At 28.7% G+C, this 20,324-nt stretch overlaps 2 protein-coding genes across 9 annotated transcripts; both read right to left on the bottom strand.

Annotated features, from left to right (window-relative positions):
- Nucleotides 1-2,320: 2,320 nt before the first annotated feature.
- Nucleotides 2,321-12,191, bottom strand: LOC111678827 (transmembrane protein 120 homolog). 8 transcript variants are annotated; one of them, XM_046946934.1, is made up of 10 exons: nt 11,693-12,076; nt 11,335-11,478; nt 9,091-9,364; nt 8,906-9,024; nt 5,404-5,533; nt 5,193-5,332; nt 4,900-5,117; nt 4,597-4,823; nt 2,954-3,106; nt 2,321-2,642 (listed from the first exon to the last, which is right to left on the bottom strand). In XM_046946934.1, exons 3-10 carry the CDS (start codon nt 9,163-9,165, stop codon nt 2,526-2,528), a joined length of 1,179 nt encoding a protein of 392 aa, XP_046802890.1. In that variant the 5' UTR covers nt 9,166-9,364; nt 11,335-11,478; nt 11,693-12,076; the 3' UTR covers nt 2,321-2,525. The 8 variants fall into 8 exon arrangements, with proteins under 8 accessions (XP_046802890.1, XP_046802892.1, XP_046802896.1 ...); XM_046946936.1 differs by lacking the exons at nt 11,335-11,478; nt 11,693-12,076 and adding an exon at nt 12,155-12,191; XM_046946940.1 differs by lacking the exons at nt 11,335-11,478; nt 11,693-12,076 and adding an exon at nt 12,155-12,172 and having other exon boundaries at nt 9,091-9,257.
- A 662-nt stretch (nt 12,192-12,853) lies between these two features.
- Nucleotides 12,854-19,963, bottom strand: LOC111678826 (protein white-like). Its single transcript, XM_023440242.2, has 7 exons — nt 19,509-19,963; nt 14,992-15,226; nt 14,266-14,920; nt 14,068-14,199; nt 13,815-14,004; nt 13,624-13,755; nt 12,854-13,562 (listed from the first exon to the last, which is right to left on the bottom strand). The coding sequence occupies exons 1-7, from the start codon at nt 19,584-19,586 to the stop codon at nt 12,948-12,950; spliced, it is 2,037 nt and encodes a 678-aa protein (XP_023296010.2). The 5' UTR covers nt 19,587-19,963; the 3' UTR covers nt 12,854-12,947.
- Between the last annotated feature and the right edge of the window lie 361 nt (nt 19,964-20,324).

Genomic DNA, 20,324 nt, shown 5'->3' with positions numbered 1-20,324 from the left:
TTACTTTAATTATAGTTTAGTTAATACATGTATAAGGGTTTCTCTTAATTTGATTTGTTTGCTGGTCTATAAAAAAGCTCAATTGCTTAGAACACATTTAAATACATATATTTTCATATAATTAAGAGTTTTGGGAAGGAAGCTTAGTGCATTAATAATATTTCCATACTTGAGGGTCCAATTTATCCTACTACAATCAAATTTTGCGCGATTGCTTTTGTGTACAATACATCAAATCATTTGGGGATAAATATGAACATTTTACTAATGTTCATCAAACCAGCTCCAACACTACTTGACCAATCAAGGCAATTATATTGAGAAAATATATTCAAAGATAGAAAATTGCAAATAACATTTCCACTATATCATTAACTTATAAACGAGTAAATACATATCTTTGTTGAAATTAATATCGAAAAAAGTCAAAGCACTTTGATCCCTAATGGATTGATTTGATTGATGATTGATGATTGATGATTGATGGAAGAACACTGTTATTTAAATGTATGTGCTTCTGTTAATACATACATAAAAATATTGTGTTTTTTTATGTATAAAATGAATAAAATATATATTTATCATTAACATTGTGATTTAATTTCGTTTAAAAAATTTTCTTAAAAATGGTAGAAAATTAATTACATTACCTTGTCACAGGTGTGTTAACTATTTGTTATTTTTTCAATGATTTTTGAAATTTATTAAATGAAAAGTTAAAGCTAAAGTAAGTTGTAAAAATAAAATAAATTAATTGTTCAACATAAAAATGCATTTATATTTAAGGGACACAATGTCTGTACATTAAGATTGAATTGCAAAATGGAATGTTACACATTTTTTGTTGTATTTTAATATAAACATTGATTTCTGTTACGAGAATTTGTTCTGTAAATTAATTAAGTTTTTAAAGATGATTTAGTATTAAACGGTTGCTAGCTAAAAAAGGAAAGCTTTTATTTATCTATCTATCTATTTATATATTTTTCTTTCTTTCTTTATATCTATTTATCTATCTATCTATCTATCTATCTATCTATCTATCTATCTATCTATCTATCTATCTATCTATCTATCTATCTATCTATCTATCTATCTATCTATATATCTATCTATCTATCTATCTATCTATCTATCTATCTATCTATCTATCTATCTATCTATCTATCTATCTATCTATCTATCTATCTATTATTATTTTTACAAGCTTTCCATTGCTCTTCCCCTTGAAATAGTAAAAAAGATTAAACATTTTTGTCCTATTTGTTTTGTTAAAATTCCACTTTATTTTTACACAATTACTTAAATTTTATTATTTAATAATTTAAAATAAGAACATTTAAATTTTAAACATATTTTTTGTTTGGGTTCTCTCAGTTTTTTAAATATTAATAAAATTTTTTTTAATTTGTAATTATTCCTCTAATGATGATTTATTGGGAGGATTTTTTTCTATATAAATATTAATTAAACTCAATTCATTAAATGATTTAAGCTAAATTAACTTGTTTTATTAGTTTTATCCAGTTAAATGCTATCATTTGAAATAATACAAAAAGAAATGTTACAAATACTTGTATTACTAAAGTGTGTAATTTAGTGATTTGGTTTTCCATTTAGCTCATAGAGTTTGTGTTAAGAGAATGCTGCAATCTTTTTTTATTTTTTCGTCTTTAGTTTTGTTTTCTGGAATGAATATTCCTGAGCTTTAACTGACAGACTTATTTAACAAATGATATTTATAAATAATAAGTAATTAATTATAACTTAAAGTTAGAAAAGAGGAAACTACATAAAATAATAAATTAAACAAAGAGTAAGATTTAAACTAAAGTTTTTTTTGTTTCTCTATAATTACATCATAACACTATAAATAAGGATATTGAAATTAAAAAAAAAAAAAAAACAATTCTACATTACATTTTAATCTATTACAATTTTAAATGTAGAAATAATTGAATTTGTAATGGAACTTACAAAACTTTGAGCAAATTTGAAGAAAAAATGATGCAATTAATAAAATTATACTACAAATCACCTTTGAAGTTTTTTAAACTTCTAAGCAAAACTATAAAACTAAAATACCAAAGCTTTAAAATATCAGTAGAGAAAAGCTTTTAAAGTTAGAAAGAGTTTGGCTTTATTTTTATTAAGCCAAACACTTTGTCAAACTTTAAAGCTTTTGTTTTTTTTCTTTATAATATTCTTTTACAAAATTATACTTTTTTCCATTCTAAAACATGCTTTTAAAATGAAAAGTTGTATTATTTTGAAATTGTATGGGTTTTACTATGTTTGTGTTTTAATTGTTGTATTATTATTTTATAATTGAAATGTTTTTTTTTATTTTTTTCAATTTCATATTTCGGTAGGTTAGTGTTTCTATTATAAATATTCTAAGTCTGCATGTTACTTTTTTATGTATTTTGTTTCATAAATTATGGTTTTTTATTTAATTTAATGGAACTTAAGTTCTTGTTTCCTTTAATAGTTTTGTGTGTGTGTGTTTTTATAGATTATTATCACTAGTTGCTTTTCTTGTCTTCGGGCGTTGTTGAGTCTAATGATGTGGTAGAATCGGCCATGGGTGATGTAGTGGTAGTGGCTTGTTTAGAGGACAATTCAGATTCGCTCATGCTATTCTGTAAAGAGAAAATTAAAGAATATATTAATATAATGAAACGTGTGTATTGGACTCTCATCAATAAGTATAAACCGATTGTCATTGTCAGTGATAAATTGTTCGAAAAATCAATAACCGAATTACTGCACTGCACTGCACTTGTGCATAAATTCAAGATAATGTCGTTAGACTTTGAACAAAAGGTTTTTAATTTTAGAATATCTAATGATCTTTCAAATATGATTTCCTTAATTTGTTTATGGTTTCAGTTACTGATTCTATTAAACAATTAGAAATCCGATATTTATGCTTTTCTTATTTGAAATTCACCTTCATTTGTTTGCGCAATTTCATTGATTTGCCCATACTGATCAAACGATAACGTTCCTTGGCACGTTCACGTATCTTTTCGGGTACCACCAGCAGAGTTGTAGTAATGTTGCCAATAAATAGCAAGAAGAACAAACCGCTCAAAGCAGAAACCTGGAAAAGAAAAAAAAAAATAAATAAATAAATTTACTAATTTTCTCATGAAAAGCTTTAATGTAAAAAAGCTTTTTGGCAAAAAACATTTAGAAAATAATTAAAAAAAAAAAACAAATACCTTAAAGCCAAATGTTTTTTTTTTTTGGAAACTTTAAATAAAGCTTTTTATAAAGTACATTGAAAAAAGCTTTTTTTATAACAAAAAAGGATATTTTTTAAAGAGTTAGAGAAATGTTTATTAAAACTGTGAAAAAGGGGGTCTTTAAACATTTTTGAAAAATGCTTAAAAAAAGCTTTGTAAATATATTTTTGCAAAAGGTTTTTCGAAAAAATTTACAAATATTAAAAGAAAAAAATTTTATAATATCTTTAAAATCTAAATAATTTTCATTTTTAATGCATATAAAAGCTCATTATAAGATATGATGAAAAAGCTTTTAGGTAAAACAGCTTTTTTTATTTATAGAAAAGTTTATTTTAACAATTTATTTGCGTTTTTTCTAACATTTTTTTTAACTTTTTTGGAAAAAAAGCTCATTAAAATTTTATTTTTTTTAAAAAGCTTATTTAATAAATTAAATGTAAAACATTATTGAAAAAGTTTTATTAAAAGCATTTATTGAAATAAATAAGCTTTCATTTCAAAAAAAGCTGTTTATTAAAAAGCTTTTATTTCGAAAAATCTTTTATTAAAAGGTTTTCTATCTTAAACAATTTTGTCTTCAAAAAAGCTTTTATTTCAGAAAAGCTTTTTATTTTAAAAAAACATTTTTCTTACGCTTAATAACAATTTTTCTAAAATTTTTTATTGAAAAAAACCGTTTTGAGATAAAAGTTTTAATTTTTTTAATAAAAAAGCTTATTTACGAAAGGTTAGAATAAATCTTGAGGCTAAAACTATTTTTGCAAATAAAGTTTGAAAAAGCTTTTCTAAATATTTCATTATTAAAACTAAAGTATTTATGTTAAAAAATAATTTAAAAAAAGCTTTAATTTAAAAAAAGTAGATTTTTATTATAAAGCTTTTATGTATTTCGATAAAATTGTTTATTAACATGGCTTTTATTATAAAAAGCTTTTTATTTATAAAGCTTTTATTTCGAAAAGAAATTTTTTTATAAAGCTTTTATTTCGAATATATTTTTTTTAAAATAAAAGTTTTGATAAAATCGTTTATCAAAAATGCCTTTTAACTATTTTATAAAAAAGCTTTTTGTTTTTAGAAAAAAAAAGCTTTTTCGAATCTTATTTTAAACAAAAGCTTGTTTTTTAATCTTAAGGCTTAAAAACTAATTTTGAAAAAACGTTCTAGTATAAAAAGCAAAAGCTTTTTCATTGAAAAATAATTTTTGTGTAAAAAAATTATCGTAAAACTTTTCTATACACATCGAAAAAGCTTTTTCATTAAAAACATATTTTCACCATTTTTTTTTTGAAGTCTTGTGAATATTAAAATGCTACTTGTAGAAAATTTTCCAAACACTTACATGCCATGGTGCATCTGGTGGAGTAATAGACAATTTATACAAAGTCCAAGCATTATAGGCCTGGAAGGCATAACCCATGAACAAGAAAGGCAATAAGAAACTTAAACCGCGCCACATCCAAGAGTGGAAGCCCTCAATGGTAATATCCATATTATGACGTTCACCCAAGGCCTTTAAACGATACAGTAAACCCTTTTGATAACCGAATTGTAGATATTGGACCATGCCTAAAAAAGGAGGGGAAACAACAGAATAAAGCATTAATATAACTTCAGAAAGGGAAAACAAATATGGTAGACTTACTTATATAGGCATTAAAGTACATAAATTGATTTCTAAACAATTGCCAATGTTCACCCTGAGGCCAAACCAATAAAACACCAGCTGCCACGGTGGAGATAAAATGATGGGCCCGCCACCATCCCTTAATGCGAGAGCCATTTACCTTTAAAATTGATTCACGTATAGTTAAGGTACAATAGTACCAAACTAACAAGAAAATATAAGATAATTCGAGGGCTCTAGTGACGAAAAAAATATAAATATAAAATATTTGTTTATATTTTTAAGTAAAGAAATGTAATTAACAATTTTACCTGTAATTAAATATCAAATTAACAAATGCCATTAACAGACCTATGACATTAAGTATCAATTTGAATTTTTCATATTCATCTTTATAGCGTACTTTATCATTTCTATTGAGAATTGAGACATTAACATCACCCAAAATTATCTGTTGATAAAAATGAAATATTAGTTTTTGTTTTTTTTTTCTTTTTTGATTATTTAAACAAAAAAACTTACTCTTAGATAACGTCCCGATTTTGCAGGTAATGACTGTTCAATTTCATAAAGTTGTGCTTTACGTTTCAAAGTATTTTTCTGTAATTCAGCAACTTTTTCTTTTTCTTCGGGTGATTGGATGTTTTTGAATCTATAAAAGGAGAGAAAGGAAAGTTTTAATGTAAAAAGGAATTAAAAACAAATTTTTGAGAAATTTTATTTTTGCAAAATGTTTATATCATTTTAAAAATTTTTCTTTATCTCTATAAACTTTAGAAAGAAAACAAGCAAAACATAATATTGCTATTGATTATAAATGTCATCATAAGTTTTCTTATCATTTAAATGGCAAAATGGTCAAATAGAAATAAACATTAAAAGATTGATTAAGAACTTTGTTAAAAAGGAAATACACCTGCAAACATTTATAAATGTTTTTGTTTTATTTTTGGGGCTTGGATACCCAACAACAAAATTTTGTTTTCTTTTTTATGTATTTTTTTTATTAATAATTTACTAATAATTTTATAACAGCTATTTTTCTGTCAATTCAATTAACAACACAACAAATTCTTATCGTATTTTTTAGAAAAGTCGAAAAATATTAACAAGAAATCCAAGGTACAAATTTCATTTTACTCACAAAATTGTTGAAAATAAATATAATAGATATCGATAACCATAATAAAACGAAATGGTTTGAATGTAAAGAAAAATTCCTTAAGTGCATAAAAAGCAATTATAAAACATTATCTTTGAATAAGCGGCATTGTTTTATTTCATAAAATAGAAATTGAAAAGAAATTTAATCAAATTATTGCTGGATATAAAATTAATAAGGAAATCTTGTTAAGAACTTTGTATCCAAAATAAATATTTAAAAAAATATGTTAAAACTGTTAAAAAAGAAAAATTTTGTTTAGAATCAATTTACATTTTAACTAAGAATTGTTTACAATTTTTTTTTAAATTTAACTAAACTCTTTTAAAACGCGTTTAACTAAACTCTTTTAAAACAAGTTTAACTAAACTCTTTTAAAACAAGTTTAACTAAACGCGCTTAAACAAAGTTTAAAAATTTTTGTAACCGGCCAATAGTGAATTATGCTGCTCCGCGTTGTTCACCTTCGTTTAGTGATACTTAGGGCGAGTTTTTCTGATAAAGATAATCTTCATTCTTTGGTTAAATCTGGTTTAAAATATGTTTCGTGTTTTTCAGTTATCAGTAAAGTTATTCATTATCTTAGTTTAACTGAGTGTAATTGGTCAATTAAACTCAAGTTATAAGTGAGAAAACACAATTAACAAAAACAATAAAACAATGATTTCGGAAGAACAAAAACTTAATATTTTAAGTAAATTGCAATTTTCTGATTTGTTTTGTTTTATTTATTATTGTTTTAAATGTTTATTTAACATTTTTCCAAAATTTTCCATTTCACAAATGTATTGTTTGCAAAAAACAGCTGTTCATTGTTTATGTTTTTGAGTGAAAACTTGGCATTACTAACAAAGTTAACTAAGCTAAAATCTAAAACTGAAAAACACAATCATCGGTTAAAGTCCGCCTAAATTTGTTCCGAGTTTAATCTAACAGCAAGTTAAGCCTAGTTTAACTGAGGAGTAAGAAACCCGGCCTTAGGGTAGAAACATTCAAGGCTGCCAAAATGCTAGTCCTAAGGACTGTAATGATCTGCCTACAAATTACCTCAGAACATCGCCTGCATGAGAAAACGAAGATCCTCGCAGTAAGGGAACACTATGTCAAAAATTTTGTTGAGAAACAATTTACATTTTAACAAAGAATTGTTTACAAATTTTTTGAAATTTAACTAAACTCTTTTAAAACAAGTTTAACTAAACGCGCTTAAACAAAGTTTATGAAACCTTGTTAGCTACATATAGAACGTTTGTTCGTCCACTTGTTAATTATGCTGCTCCGGAGTGTTCACCTTCGTTTAGTGATACTTAGGGGAGAAACATTTAAAGCTGCCAAAATGCTAGTCCTAAGGACTGTAATGGTCTCCCTACAAATTACCTCAGAACATCGTCTGCATGAGAAAACGAAGATCCTCCCAGGCAAGGAACACAATGTCATGTTGACTTAACAGTTCCTTCTTAAACATCCTACAGATGGATACTCCCCCTAGACATGTCAGGAAGGATCTTCATATATACGAGGTAAACATATATTAGAGCTAAACATATCCTTATAAGAGGACTAATCCTATATAACAGCTTTTAAAAACATTCATAGAAACGCCATGAATTGGTGGTCACAGAATACAGCATGAATATATTACTTGAAGGAAGCATTCGCGGAAAACAAACAAGAAAGTGTTCCCACGACAATCGGTTCTTCACACCGGAACGACTCGAAGTTCAACGAACAACGACCAAGGATTGTCAACCCAGCCATACCCACTTGACACGTATCGCAAACAAGAAACAAGTGAAGTTCTGGCACAACTAAGAACGGAATGGAAAAACACGCTCAATGCTTACTGGTCACGTATAGACTGTGTTGTTGTTGTAACAGGTTGGCTGTAACTAAATGTTCTTCCCTGGGGAAAAAACTTCCGGTTGATACAGCTGTTGCTGAGTTGACAATCTTTGGCCGATTGAGAATCGGGTCGTTCGGGAGCGAAGATTCAATTGTCGTGGGAACGAATGTATGGACTGTGTCGTGCCCAACGAATGTCCTGCATGTGGACAGGATTGTCATGACTCCCATCACTTATTAAACTGCTCGGCCAACTTTACTTCACTCTGTCCAAGGGATTTATGGACGCATCCAGCTAAAGTAACCAAATTTTTAGGATTGCATATTGATTTAGAACCTCCTAACTAGATTATTGTATAGTTTTAACTTTTACAACAATAACAACAAGTTTAAGGTTTTAAAAACAAATGTTCGAGTTAATTTTTTTTTTTATTTTTATGAATTGTTTAAAACAATTTGTTTAAAAATTTGACAAAAAAAAAAACTTTTAAAAAGCTTTTAAAATTTTTGAATTTAAACTAAACTCAGTTAAAGCAAGTTTAACTAAACCCGCTTAAATGAAGTTTAAGGTTTCAAATTTAAAATTTCCGTTTACAATCAATGTCTGTAAACATCAGATAAAATCATCTTTGAATAGTGTTCACTTTTTTATGTAAAAATTATAATTTTAATTTTTTAAATTTAACTAAACTTTTTTTTAATGGAGATTAACTAAAGAAGAATATTTTCATTAAACAAAATTATCACAATTCTTAATGCAAATCTATGCTAATGGTATAATTTAAACAAAAATACCAAATACTTGCACTTTTATTTAACCCTAACATAAAATTAGTAAACAAATTGTTTTTACTAATGGAATTCTTTGTTTGTTTTTGTTTAGTACTATGAAATATCTGAATATTAATGAGAAATTTTCAATAAATTAAAGAATACATTTTAAACCTAAATTGCTTATTCATTACGAAATTATTTTAAATTTTTCAAAAGTTTAAACCGATAAAAGAAAACAAAACTTACTGTTTTAAAGAGGCGCTTATTTGATTCATGCGATAACGTTGATGTTTAATTTCATTAAAACATTTCTGTTGATGAGAATGTAATTGTTCCAGCAATTCAATATATTTGCGATTACAGTCCTACAAAAATATCAAAATAATTTAATTTAATTATTTTTTTCTTTTTTTAACTTTCTCTTAACTTACCTCCAAATCTACAAATTCACGATTTAATTCATCCCATTCATTTGTTAAAGTATCTATATTATTATTATTGGCCATTGTTGTGGTATGTTTTGCAAAATGATCACGCCAGTAATTAAAATTTAAATAATAATGCCTCTAAACGGCCTTGATCTTGTAGGTTGTATAACCTTGGGTTAATGATTTGTTTTAATAATTTTAGTTGCAGTTATATGTTTTTTTTTATTTTTGTTATAAGAGTGTCAAAGAGAGGGAGATAGAGAGAGAGAGTGATCTTCTATAATAATAAAAACAGACAAGGTAAAATATTGTCAATTAGTTTTAGATGTTATTAAAATATTAAAATAAAAAATTAAAAAATTATTGGTTAGGAGAAAAAGTATTATAGTAAAGAATATTTGTTTTAATCTAAAAAACATGCTATAATGGAACACATAGAATTGTTACTAAGGGCGGGTTTCTTACTACTCAATTAAACCAGTTTTAACTTGTTGTTAGTTTAAACTCGGAACAAATTTGGACTGACTTTAACCGATGGTTGTGTTTTTCAGTTATGGATCTAGGATCAGTTAACTTGGTTAGTATTGTCAACTTTTCAGTCAAAAACATAAACAGCTGTTTTTTGCAAATATCACTTTTGTGGTATTACTGGGGAAGTTAGCTACTGGTTTCTTGTATCCTGTGCAACAAATTGCTTTACAGTTGAGTTTTATGTAAAATAATTGTAAGTAAGTTTTCTAAAAAAAACAAGTAGGAAAGTATAGTCGGGCATGGCCGACCATATAATACCCTACACCATGAGTATATTTTTAAAATTTTTATTTTTTAAAAAAAACTTTTATTTTGAATATTACCATAATTCCAAAATATTTAAGCAATTTATTGATAAAAAACTAAAATTTCTAAATGAGGCTTTTTATAGGTCAAATATGGGCCGATCCGCGGTAAATTTGGGAAAAGGATATATTTTTAAATAACAGTTAGTTTTGTTGAGTTTCATTGCGATACAAATGGTTACAAGTCAATTTTAGACGTTTAAGACATTTTTTGAAGGGAGTTTTGTATGGGGGCTAGGGTCAAGTAAGGGCCGATCCTTACGAAAATCTGCAGTGTCAATTATACTTATATAAAACATATTTGTGCCAATTTTTAGAGAGATAATATAATATTTGACGTAATTATGGCATAAAAAGTTCAAATCGGGAGGTACGGTTGTATGGGGGCTATGTGAAATAATGGACCGATTTCAACCATTTTCAATAGGCTTAGTCCAAATTTCATCAAATTATCTTGAAAATTGCGGGCTGAACCTTGCGCACAAAGTTTACATGGACAGCCAGCCAGCCGGACAGACGGACGGACATGTCTTAATCGACTGAAAAAAAAAAATGATTCTGAATCGATCGGTATACTTTAAGGTGGGTATTGGACCAAAATTTTTGTATGTTACAAACATCAGCACAAACTTATAATACCCTCCCCACTATAGTGGTGTAGGGTATAAAAATTGGTAAAATAATAATAATTCCTCAACAGTCTCGCAAAATTTTGAACAAGGTCCGAATTTGGCAAAATCGAACAAAAACCATTATTTAAAGCACTAGTTTCGGAAACGTTCCAAAGAACGAGTGTGGACTCAATAACACTTCCAAATTTTACTATTCCGAACAAAATCATTCGTGTCAACGCCAAAGTAGAACGAGTTCGGAATATAATCATGCGTTCTAGAACTAGTACTAATACAATTGTTTTTTTTGTTTTTAAACATTATTAAATTTTAAAATTTTACTGTAATATCACGAAAAAACCTTTTACCTTTGCCAATATTTATGACTAAAGTATAGTGTTTTTTTATATGTTGAGGGTCTTGAACTCATTGGCTGTCAAGTACGCAGTTAAAACAACAACAACACTAGCAAAAACTACAGCAGCACCAAAAAAAATGTTTCACTAAAACAATAAAATGATGAGATTTAACATGACTACACAAATCTTTGTGTGTTTTAAAGCTTTTACAAAAAAATTTAAGTTTTGTAAAAAACTAATTTACAAAATTGTTGAATTTGAGTTCCAAATTCTATTAAAAAATAAAATGTTTTTTTTTTTATATGATTAATGGCTACACGTGTTAAATTTCCTTTAAAAACTACAACAACAAAATACACTTTTTGACATATTTCTTATTATAGCAAAATTTATACTGAAATTTCCTATGACCCTTAAGCCTAGAGGAAACTTTCAGCTCACCGTTTACACTTAAGAATTGACAACTTCTTTAACTACCGAGCGCCTCGACGACCGTTTACCGATAATATTTTTCTGGCTTGGCACCTTGTGTGCGCTATGAAAATAACTGTTTTCAACTATTCGACATCCATAGTGGGGAACCAGCTAAAAAAAGCCAGCAAATCACTCACTCTCGAAAAAAAAACAAATAAAAATATGAAATTGAATAATCTAAAACAATAACAACAACACAACAATACTTATAATGGCAAAATTTTGTATTATTATTAGTTTATTGTTATCCAGCAGAATTCGGACTATGATTTGTATGTTTAGTTGTACTTTTTATTGTTGTTGTTGTCGTTGTTGCTGTTATTACTGTGGTTTTTTGCTGTTCAACAATTTGTAGATTTAATAATTATTTAGTTAAAACCTCTTGTGTTGTTTGCAAAATTGTTTTTATTTTTCTTCGTATTCACTTTTTTCTCCTTTATATTTTCTTGATTAGATTAGTTTTATTTTATTTTTTTTATACACTCTTCTTTATACAAAATGCGTTGTTGTTATTGCTTTTGTTTTTCTCTAGCACTCTGCTGCTCTGAAAGCCAAAGGTAAACCAATAAGCAAAAAATATTTTTATATTTTGTATGGAAAAATAAGCAGCAACCGCAAAAAAAGCTTAATTCTCTTAATGCACGTTCCCGTCACACCACTTTTATTTATTTATTTTATTTTATTCATATCATCATACATATAAAAAAAACTTTTGTCTAAACGTCACGGCATTTTTTTCCATTTTTGCTTTTAGCATCTGATGACGTTGTCTCTCAAAACAGCTTACCTTCAAAATTTTTTAAAATTTTTATCAACACTGCTCACTTATTTAAACACAAAATGACTTCAAATTTATTTTTAATTCTATTTAATAGAATTGTGACAAATTTTCACAAAATTGTATTCCTTTTTCTTCTAAATTCTATTGTTTTTTTCTATGCCGGTATGTTTATTGTGTTGGGTTAAAATGGAAAAAAAACTATTGTCAAACATTTTCACCTTTAACAGCTGTTTGTCAGTGCTTATCAATGGTGAATTAAAACAGACTGGGTTTACACATGATATAAAAAAGTACTAAATTCGTACAGGGTTGTAATGTAAGAAAATAATATATATCGGTAACTTAATTTTAAAATTAAATTAATTTTAAATTAAATTAAATAAATAAAAACTAAACTAGAACTGAACTAGAACTGAACTAGAACTGAACTAGAACTGAACTAGAACTGAACTAGAACTGAACTAGATCTGAACTAGAACTGAACTAGAACTGAACTAGAACTGAACTAGAACTGAACTAGAACTGAACTAGAACTGAACTAGAACTGAACTAGAACTGAACTAGAACTGAACTAGAACTGAACTAGAACTGAACTGGAGCTGAACTTGAACTGAACTAGAACTGAACTGGAGCTGAACTTGAACTGAACTAGAGCAGAACTAATTATCCCCCAGTTTTTAAAATCAAATAAAAATCACCAATTGATAATGGATATATTATATATCTTTATTTACAGTAATCTGTGTTTAAATCTTAAAATCTAAATATGTATGTAACCAACTTTTCCACTCCAAATTCTTTATTCCTTACGTTTGGTGCGCATTTTCAGAGCCACATAAGCAGCAATACGAAAGATCAAAATTAACAAAATCAAACCCATATAATCGAAAGGTAAATTTGTCTCCGAAAAGTTTAAAGTCTCCAAAATAACTTTACCCGAACTGGGACAGGTGGTATTGGTAGAGGTGCAGGTAATTTCACCCGGTTGTACATCGGCCCATTGATTAATTAAGAGACCCTCATTGGCATAGCGGAACCATGAGAAGTAGGATAACCATTTAAAGTACACAGGCACAGAACCGGAATTCAAGAAGAAACCGCCGAATAGCAGAAAAGGTATGGTTACAGGAGGACCCACCGATAAAGCCATGGAAGTGGAGGTACTGGCACAAGATATTAAATAACCAAAGGAAGTAGAAACATTGGCTACCAGAGTAACCAAAGCTAAAGCGCTGAGGAAGTGGGTAATGCCGGGACGTAAACCAATCATGGGATAGGCAATGGCGATAAACAGAAATGGTACCACTAAGAATAACGGCAATTCGGCTAAAGTTTTACCCAGAAAATAAGTATCACAACGATAGAGCCGACTTCGTGTTTCACGCATAAAGACCGGTAGTTCAGAGGTGAAAACCTGCAACGGATTGTATGTGATTAATAAATATTGTAAATTTTCTAAAACCTTTAAAACATACATTGATTACAGCGAAAACATTTTGAAAAGTCATATTCGTAAGAAAAAGGAAAATGGCGCCATTAATGTTCATCACTCCCACTTGGGTCATGGGCTGATTCAAGAATATTAAACCAATTAAAACTGCAACCATCTGAAAAACAATATGAATGGTTAGTTAGATTCGGAAGAATACTCGATTCACATTTTTACCGTTGTTTGTAACAAGCGCACTTTGACCAGCAATGGTTCCTTTAATGTTGATATCCAAGAACGCCACATAATCGCTCGAAACTGTGTAAACCAAGAGGCCTTGTAAAGTATAGTAGTTTCATCATCTTTCTGCAAACCATCCGTCTTGGCAGCAATCTTTTGGAAATTCTGTTCCATTTCCCGAGAAACTCTAGAATTTGATGAAAATATATCTTGAATGGATTGTTTCAAAATATAAAACTATTAAACGTACTTTCCCACTGCAAAATTATCACAAATTTTGGATATACGATCACGAGATTCTATTTCTCGACCGGGTACAACAGCCAAGACTTGAACATAAAAATCAGCTGGATTGTAATTGGTAGGACATTGGGCGCCAATGCTAAGAGAAATTTAAAAATATAACATTAAAAAAAATCTTAGTATATTTGTCCAATTCCAAACATACAATGAAAAAAAGTCTACCGCCTCGACAGGAGTACCTAAAAAAGCCACTCTGCCTTCAGCCATCAATAAGATCTTATCGAATAATTCAAACAATTCCGAAGAAGGTTGATGTATAGTCAAGATAACAGTTTTACCACGCTGTGACAATTTCTTCAAAACCTGCACCACACTTGCAGCCATAAACGAATCCAAACCCGAGGTGGGTTCATCACAAATCAAGAGCGGAGGATCGGTTAGGGCTTCCGAGGCGAAAGCTAAACGTTTACGTTCACCCCCCGATAAACCCTTAACACGTCCGGGTACACCAATTATGGTATTTTGACATTTAATCAACGACAGATCCTGTATAACCTGATCGACTCTTTGTAGTTTTTGCTTCTGGGTCATAGTGCGTGGCATACGAACGGTAGCTTGAAAGATCAAATGTTCGCGTGCGGTAAGAGAACCTATAAATAAATCGTCCTGTTGGACATAGGCACATCTGGCTTGCATTTCTTTGGCATCTACAGGATGACCATTAAGCATGCGTACACTGGAAGGTGAGATTTGTACTCCACGAGCCGAACGAAATGCTAAGGCATTTAATAGAGTAGTTTTACCCGCTCCAGAACTACCCATTACCGCCAACAATTCTCCGGGATAGGCCACGCCACAGACTGTTAATATCAACAAAATTGTTAAGGAAAATAAGATCAATAGTATTTTTTTTCTATGAAAAAGGACTCACCATTCTTTATCAAGTGTTTACGAGGCTTAGGTATATGTCTTTCATTGCAGAATACCCCTTTGACACGATTTACCAACTGCTTCCAATTCGAACCTGGTTGATGAACTTCTCCGAAAACATCTAGATTACACCAGGAATATGTAAGTTTTTCAGAGGCGGACTCATTGGAAACTAAAGAACCATAACTTTTGCTAAAACCGCTATTGATAGCCGATGCTTCAAGTGTTCCCGGAGTCTGAATGTTAAAGAACAGAGGAAGTAAATAGAAATGTTAAAATTGTTTTTATTTACATATTGTTGATTAACCCTGTATTGGCTAACACTATAGACTATAAACGTAGAAACAGATCATACTATAGATAAGACTAGATAAAAGAGTAGACTATAGACTAGGCTATAGGTCACACTATTTAATAGAATACGGACTAGACTATAGGCCAAACTAAAGACTTTGTACTAATCATGAATTTAAAAGTTTTTTTTTCGGTTTTAATTAGAATGGCGGTGCATTAAGCACTCATATTGTCGGGTTATCTCTAATCTCCCACCTTAAAATTGACCCTAATAAGACTACATTCACGGTTTAGGGAAAATGTGTTTTTGTAGAATATAATTTTGTTTAATGCATTTTATCAGTGATGCTGTGATTGATTACATAAATGCTGTAAAAGAATACCTGCATGTATGTACATATATACATATGTAAATAAATATATGTTTATATAAAGAAAAAAATCTAGATAATTTGAAAATAAATAAAATTCGTAACAAAAATAATCAGACAAAAAGATATCTTCGACATGCACATGCATATGAGAACAATGACAGATTAAATGAACAACAAACAATATTTTTTGTTGTTTGTTTGTTGGTTTTTTATTTGATAAATTTAAATTTTAAAATTTAACAGATATACACACGTGAATTTAAATATATATACATACATTAGGGTGGACCCGCTTGTATTTATAACAAAAAGATATACAAAATGGTTGTTCTGACGTCCAAATTTGGTAAACTGGATTAAGGGCAAAAAATAAGCATTATGATGATATGGGAAATGCTGATTTAGGAAATCTCTTAAAATTTAACAGAGTTTCATATGATTTAGATAAATTTCAATAAACTGGAAAAACACAACATTTCCTCATAATAAATGGGCACCTACAAGATATCATCAGCATTTCTTTACCCAGCTAGCATTTTTTGATCACATTCGTGTCATTTATGACTCTCCTGTACGATTAAAATGATCATATATGCGCTCATTTTCTGATCATAAATGAAACATTCATCGGGAGAAAATGGTACCCTTTTAAATGAATCTTCTAATGAGTCATTTATGAGTCCCACTTCTGATTAATTATGGCTAATTTTTCAATCTTTTTTGAGTCATTAATGAGCCAAATAACTGGTCGTTTTTGAGTTATTTCGAATCATATTATAGTCATTTTTGAGTCTTTTCTGAGTAATTTTTATGTTTGTTACTGATAAATACAATACAACGGAAAACAGTTTGACTGCGCGAAATTTAACTACAAACTGAATTTTTAAACAATCATATTTCAAACACCTGAATGGCCTATTTGTTTAGACTTAGTTTAGTGATTAGTCGCCCAAATATCTTCCGTAGAAGATCATTAATCATATAAAATTATTATAATTAAAATCGACTTTATTAATATTACACAAATTCAAATACTTATACATTATACATTTAGGCCACACAAAATGTTTTGCTAACTCTTCCAAAAAGAGTCTTTTCTGAGTTTCAGTTTAGTAATCAGTTTCGACTCATTTTTGAATCGGTTTTGAGTCATTTTTAATGTAGTTAGTTAGTTTGAAAAGAGAATGTATATACATCAAATTCGAAGAAATACACATAGGCCTCTATCGGGCCTGTTGTGCGCTCCTTAACCAGTGTCTCAGGTGGGAATCAAACCCACCACCAGACTAGAACACTAACCACTAACCTACAGCAGGCCACATTTTTAAGTGTAAGTGTTGCTATTTCATTACAAGCAAAAACAATTACATATAGAACAATTTTAGATCTTTCAACTGCTTGAAATATGACCACAAAATAAGTTTTTAAAACCATCATATTTTAAACACCAGGATGATCAATTTATGATTGTTATACATTTTGTTATTGTTTTTCAAATATTCAGTTTTCAATCATATATCGGGATAATTTTCAAGTCATTTTTCAAGCGTTTAACTTATTATTTACTTTTAGGTTATCAAAAGAAGTCAAAAATGACTTAGTTTACAGATTAATCATCTAACAATATAACAACAAAACAATCTCAATAGATTGTACAATAGAATCACATTTACAGTCGTCAGTCAGAGTTGTACCATGTTTAACAAAGCATTATTTACCGACCACAAAGTAACCTCATTTTTGTTGTTGTTTATATTTCTCCCTCTCCTATGTTATTATTATCTGTTATAAGAGATGAGTGTTTGTGTATGTTTGTGGGGAAGTTGGAACATGTTGGAGCTCATCTTTTATGTAGGTAGGTATGTAAGTAAGTCTCTTCTACTGCATATACGTATGTACAGATGTTTGTATGTAGGTGCATAATCTCATTTATTTGTAGGGATGTGAAGAGTGTGTTGAAGTATGTGTGTATATATTTAAAGTTTTTTCTTTTGAGTTTGTTATTCGTTTGCCTACAATTGTATTTTTTCGCTTCAATACTCAACATTGTGTCCGTTTCAACTTGTTTTTTATTTTTATATACCCTACACCTCTGGATAAGGATTAATTAATGTACATATGTTTGTAACGCTTTAAAATGTTTCATATTTCATACATTCTCCCACTACCCCTATTCCTAAAGAAGATAAGTTATACACTATGGTAGGGTATAATATAGTCGCACATTTATAATTTTTAAATATTTTTTATATTTTGTCATTATATTCATGTTCAATTGTAGTTTTTATTTATTTCACTAAAGTGGGTAGATTAGTAAGTTGCCATTGAGACAGAAAGTTTATAATTATTTTATAATTGTTAAAAAGAATTTCATCTTTATCTGCGAAGATTTTTTATTGTTTTTTTGCCAAGGTCTTATGTTTCGAGGTAGTAAAAATGTTATTTTTGTTCTTTATGCAATTTTTGTAAGAACGTCTACTTAAGTTAAAAATTGTTTATAAAATAACTTATCTAGTAAAACTCTGGTGAAATTCAATAATCGGTAGACAGTATTTTCAAATTAAGCAAATATTATAATGCTTTATAGGCCAGTGCTTTACTTGTGTCCAGTTACCTATTGAAATAGTTGAACCCTCAAATATATACTACATACTTAATACAATATCCGTTTCTTTGACGTTATATATTTTCATTTGAATGTGTTCAATTTTGAATAGAGCCTCCAAAAACCAAGTGTTTTGTGTGAATGAATGTTTGTATTTACATATATTTGGATGACTAGCTCTGGTTAGTACAATGCTATAATAATACATACATTTATCCGTACATATGTGTGCATGTACAAGTACTTGTTCTACTTGAAGTCCATCCTTCTCCATTCAACTAACTATCCATCCATGCAATCATTCATTCGTTTCTACATTCATTCATTCATACAATAAATCCATTCATTCATATATACATACATTTCACAAATTTAAAAAAAAAATCAAACATTCACAACATATAAGTTTGGGTGGTCCTAGTTTTAAAGGGTCAAAGAAGTTTTTGTGTCTTTTCTTGTAAGAAAGTCCGAGATCTATCTATCTATCTATCTATCTATCTATCTATCTATCTATCTATCTATCTATCTATCTATCAATCTATCTCTCTATCTATCTATCTATCTATCTATCTATCTATCTATCTATCTATCTATCTATCTATCTATCTATCTATCTATCTATCTATCTATCTATCTATCTATCTATCTATCTATCTATCTATCTATACAGATGCTGTTTTAGAGCCTTGAAAAATGATAACGATTTTTCAATCAAAGAAATCATCCCATTTTCTAATTCCCAATTTAGATCTGAACCCAATTTTTATATCTAATACGATCATGATTTTTCGAGCTCTGTTAATGTTCCTTTAACATGTATGTGCAACATGAACATATTGTTTTGTTACAAATGATTGCGGCAGTTGGTTTGTTACACATAAAGAATTTTTGCAAAAAAAAAAAAAAAAAAAAAAAAATACATTGTGCTCACACAAGTACAACTTTTCATAACAAATGTAATTGTGTCCTTTTCTTTTATTTTTTTCTCACAAAGTATTTCCTGTAAAATAGAGAACTTAATTTTTAATAATTTAATACAATTGTTAACAATTGACAAAAAGAGAAATTATCACTTATATAATTGCTTTATTGTAAACAAATTTGAATTTTAACAAAGGTCATTGGTCAAATAACTTCACTTAACACGCAGTTTTTGTGTTTGTGCTTTATTATCTGTTTTATATTTATTCCACTGTTCTATTCACCTATTCCTTTTTGTTTGGTTTAAATCTCTTTTGTACTCACATTATTTAGACTTTCCACAGAGGTGGCTGTACGCTTTTTATGTTCCTGTATTAAAAATTCTTGATCCTCTTGACCCATTGTTAACACTTAATAAATTTCCTGTATCAGTTGTTTCTGTTTTTTTTACACGTTACTTAGTTCGATAAAATATTTTTGGAAAGGAAGAAAAACTTTAATCACTTAAGATTTATGTAGTCGTTGTTGTTTTTTTATAAATATATATTGTGACTTAAAGTTTGTCACTATTATATTCCTTTAGAAATATTTTGTAACTTAAATATTTTTTTTAACTTCTTCTTATTTATTATCTTTGCAGGTTAATCTTTTTGAGGTCTTAACTTAAGTAGTTACGCGTAACGACTGGTAGGTAAGTAAGAAATATTTTTGTGGAATTAACTGTTAGTACAGGTACTGAGTAGTAAAGTTAGCTTGGTTAGCCACTCAGTCATCCAACCGGCAAGTCAGTTAGTTTGTTAGTAAGTAATGTTATTTGGTAGCAACTTTTATGGGTGCACCACCACAAGATGAGTAAGTGAATGTCTGATTGACTAGTTAGAGAGAGAATAAATGAGAACAATAAATGTAAATGCTAAATCCCATAGATGTTAGGTTCACCAAATATGTACCTTGCTCTTTATTTTTTATTTGGATATTGATAAGGAAATAATCATCAAAAAAATTAAGATGTGTTATCAAAAAAATCTATTTTCTTTCAACAATGTAGACAAATTCTTTATCTTAGGTGTAAGAAAAAGTTATGGTTGATGCAATTGAAGAACTGAACTCGAACTGAATTAGAACTGAATTAGAACTGAA

The sequence above is a fragment of the Lucilia cuprina genome, chromosome 3, assembly GCF_022045245.1.
Source record: "Lucilia cuprina isolate Lc7/37 chromosome 3, ASM2204524v1, whole genome shotgun sequence".
NCBI classification, from domain to species: domain Eukaryota; kingdom Metazoa; phylum Arthropoda; class Insecta; order Diptera; family Calliphoridae; genus Lucilia; species Lucilia cuprina.
Note: the sequence above shows the minus strand (reverse complement) of the source record. Positions and strands in the feature narration are given on the sequence as shown.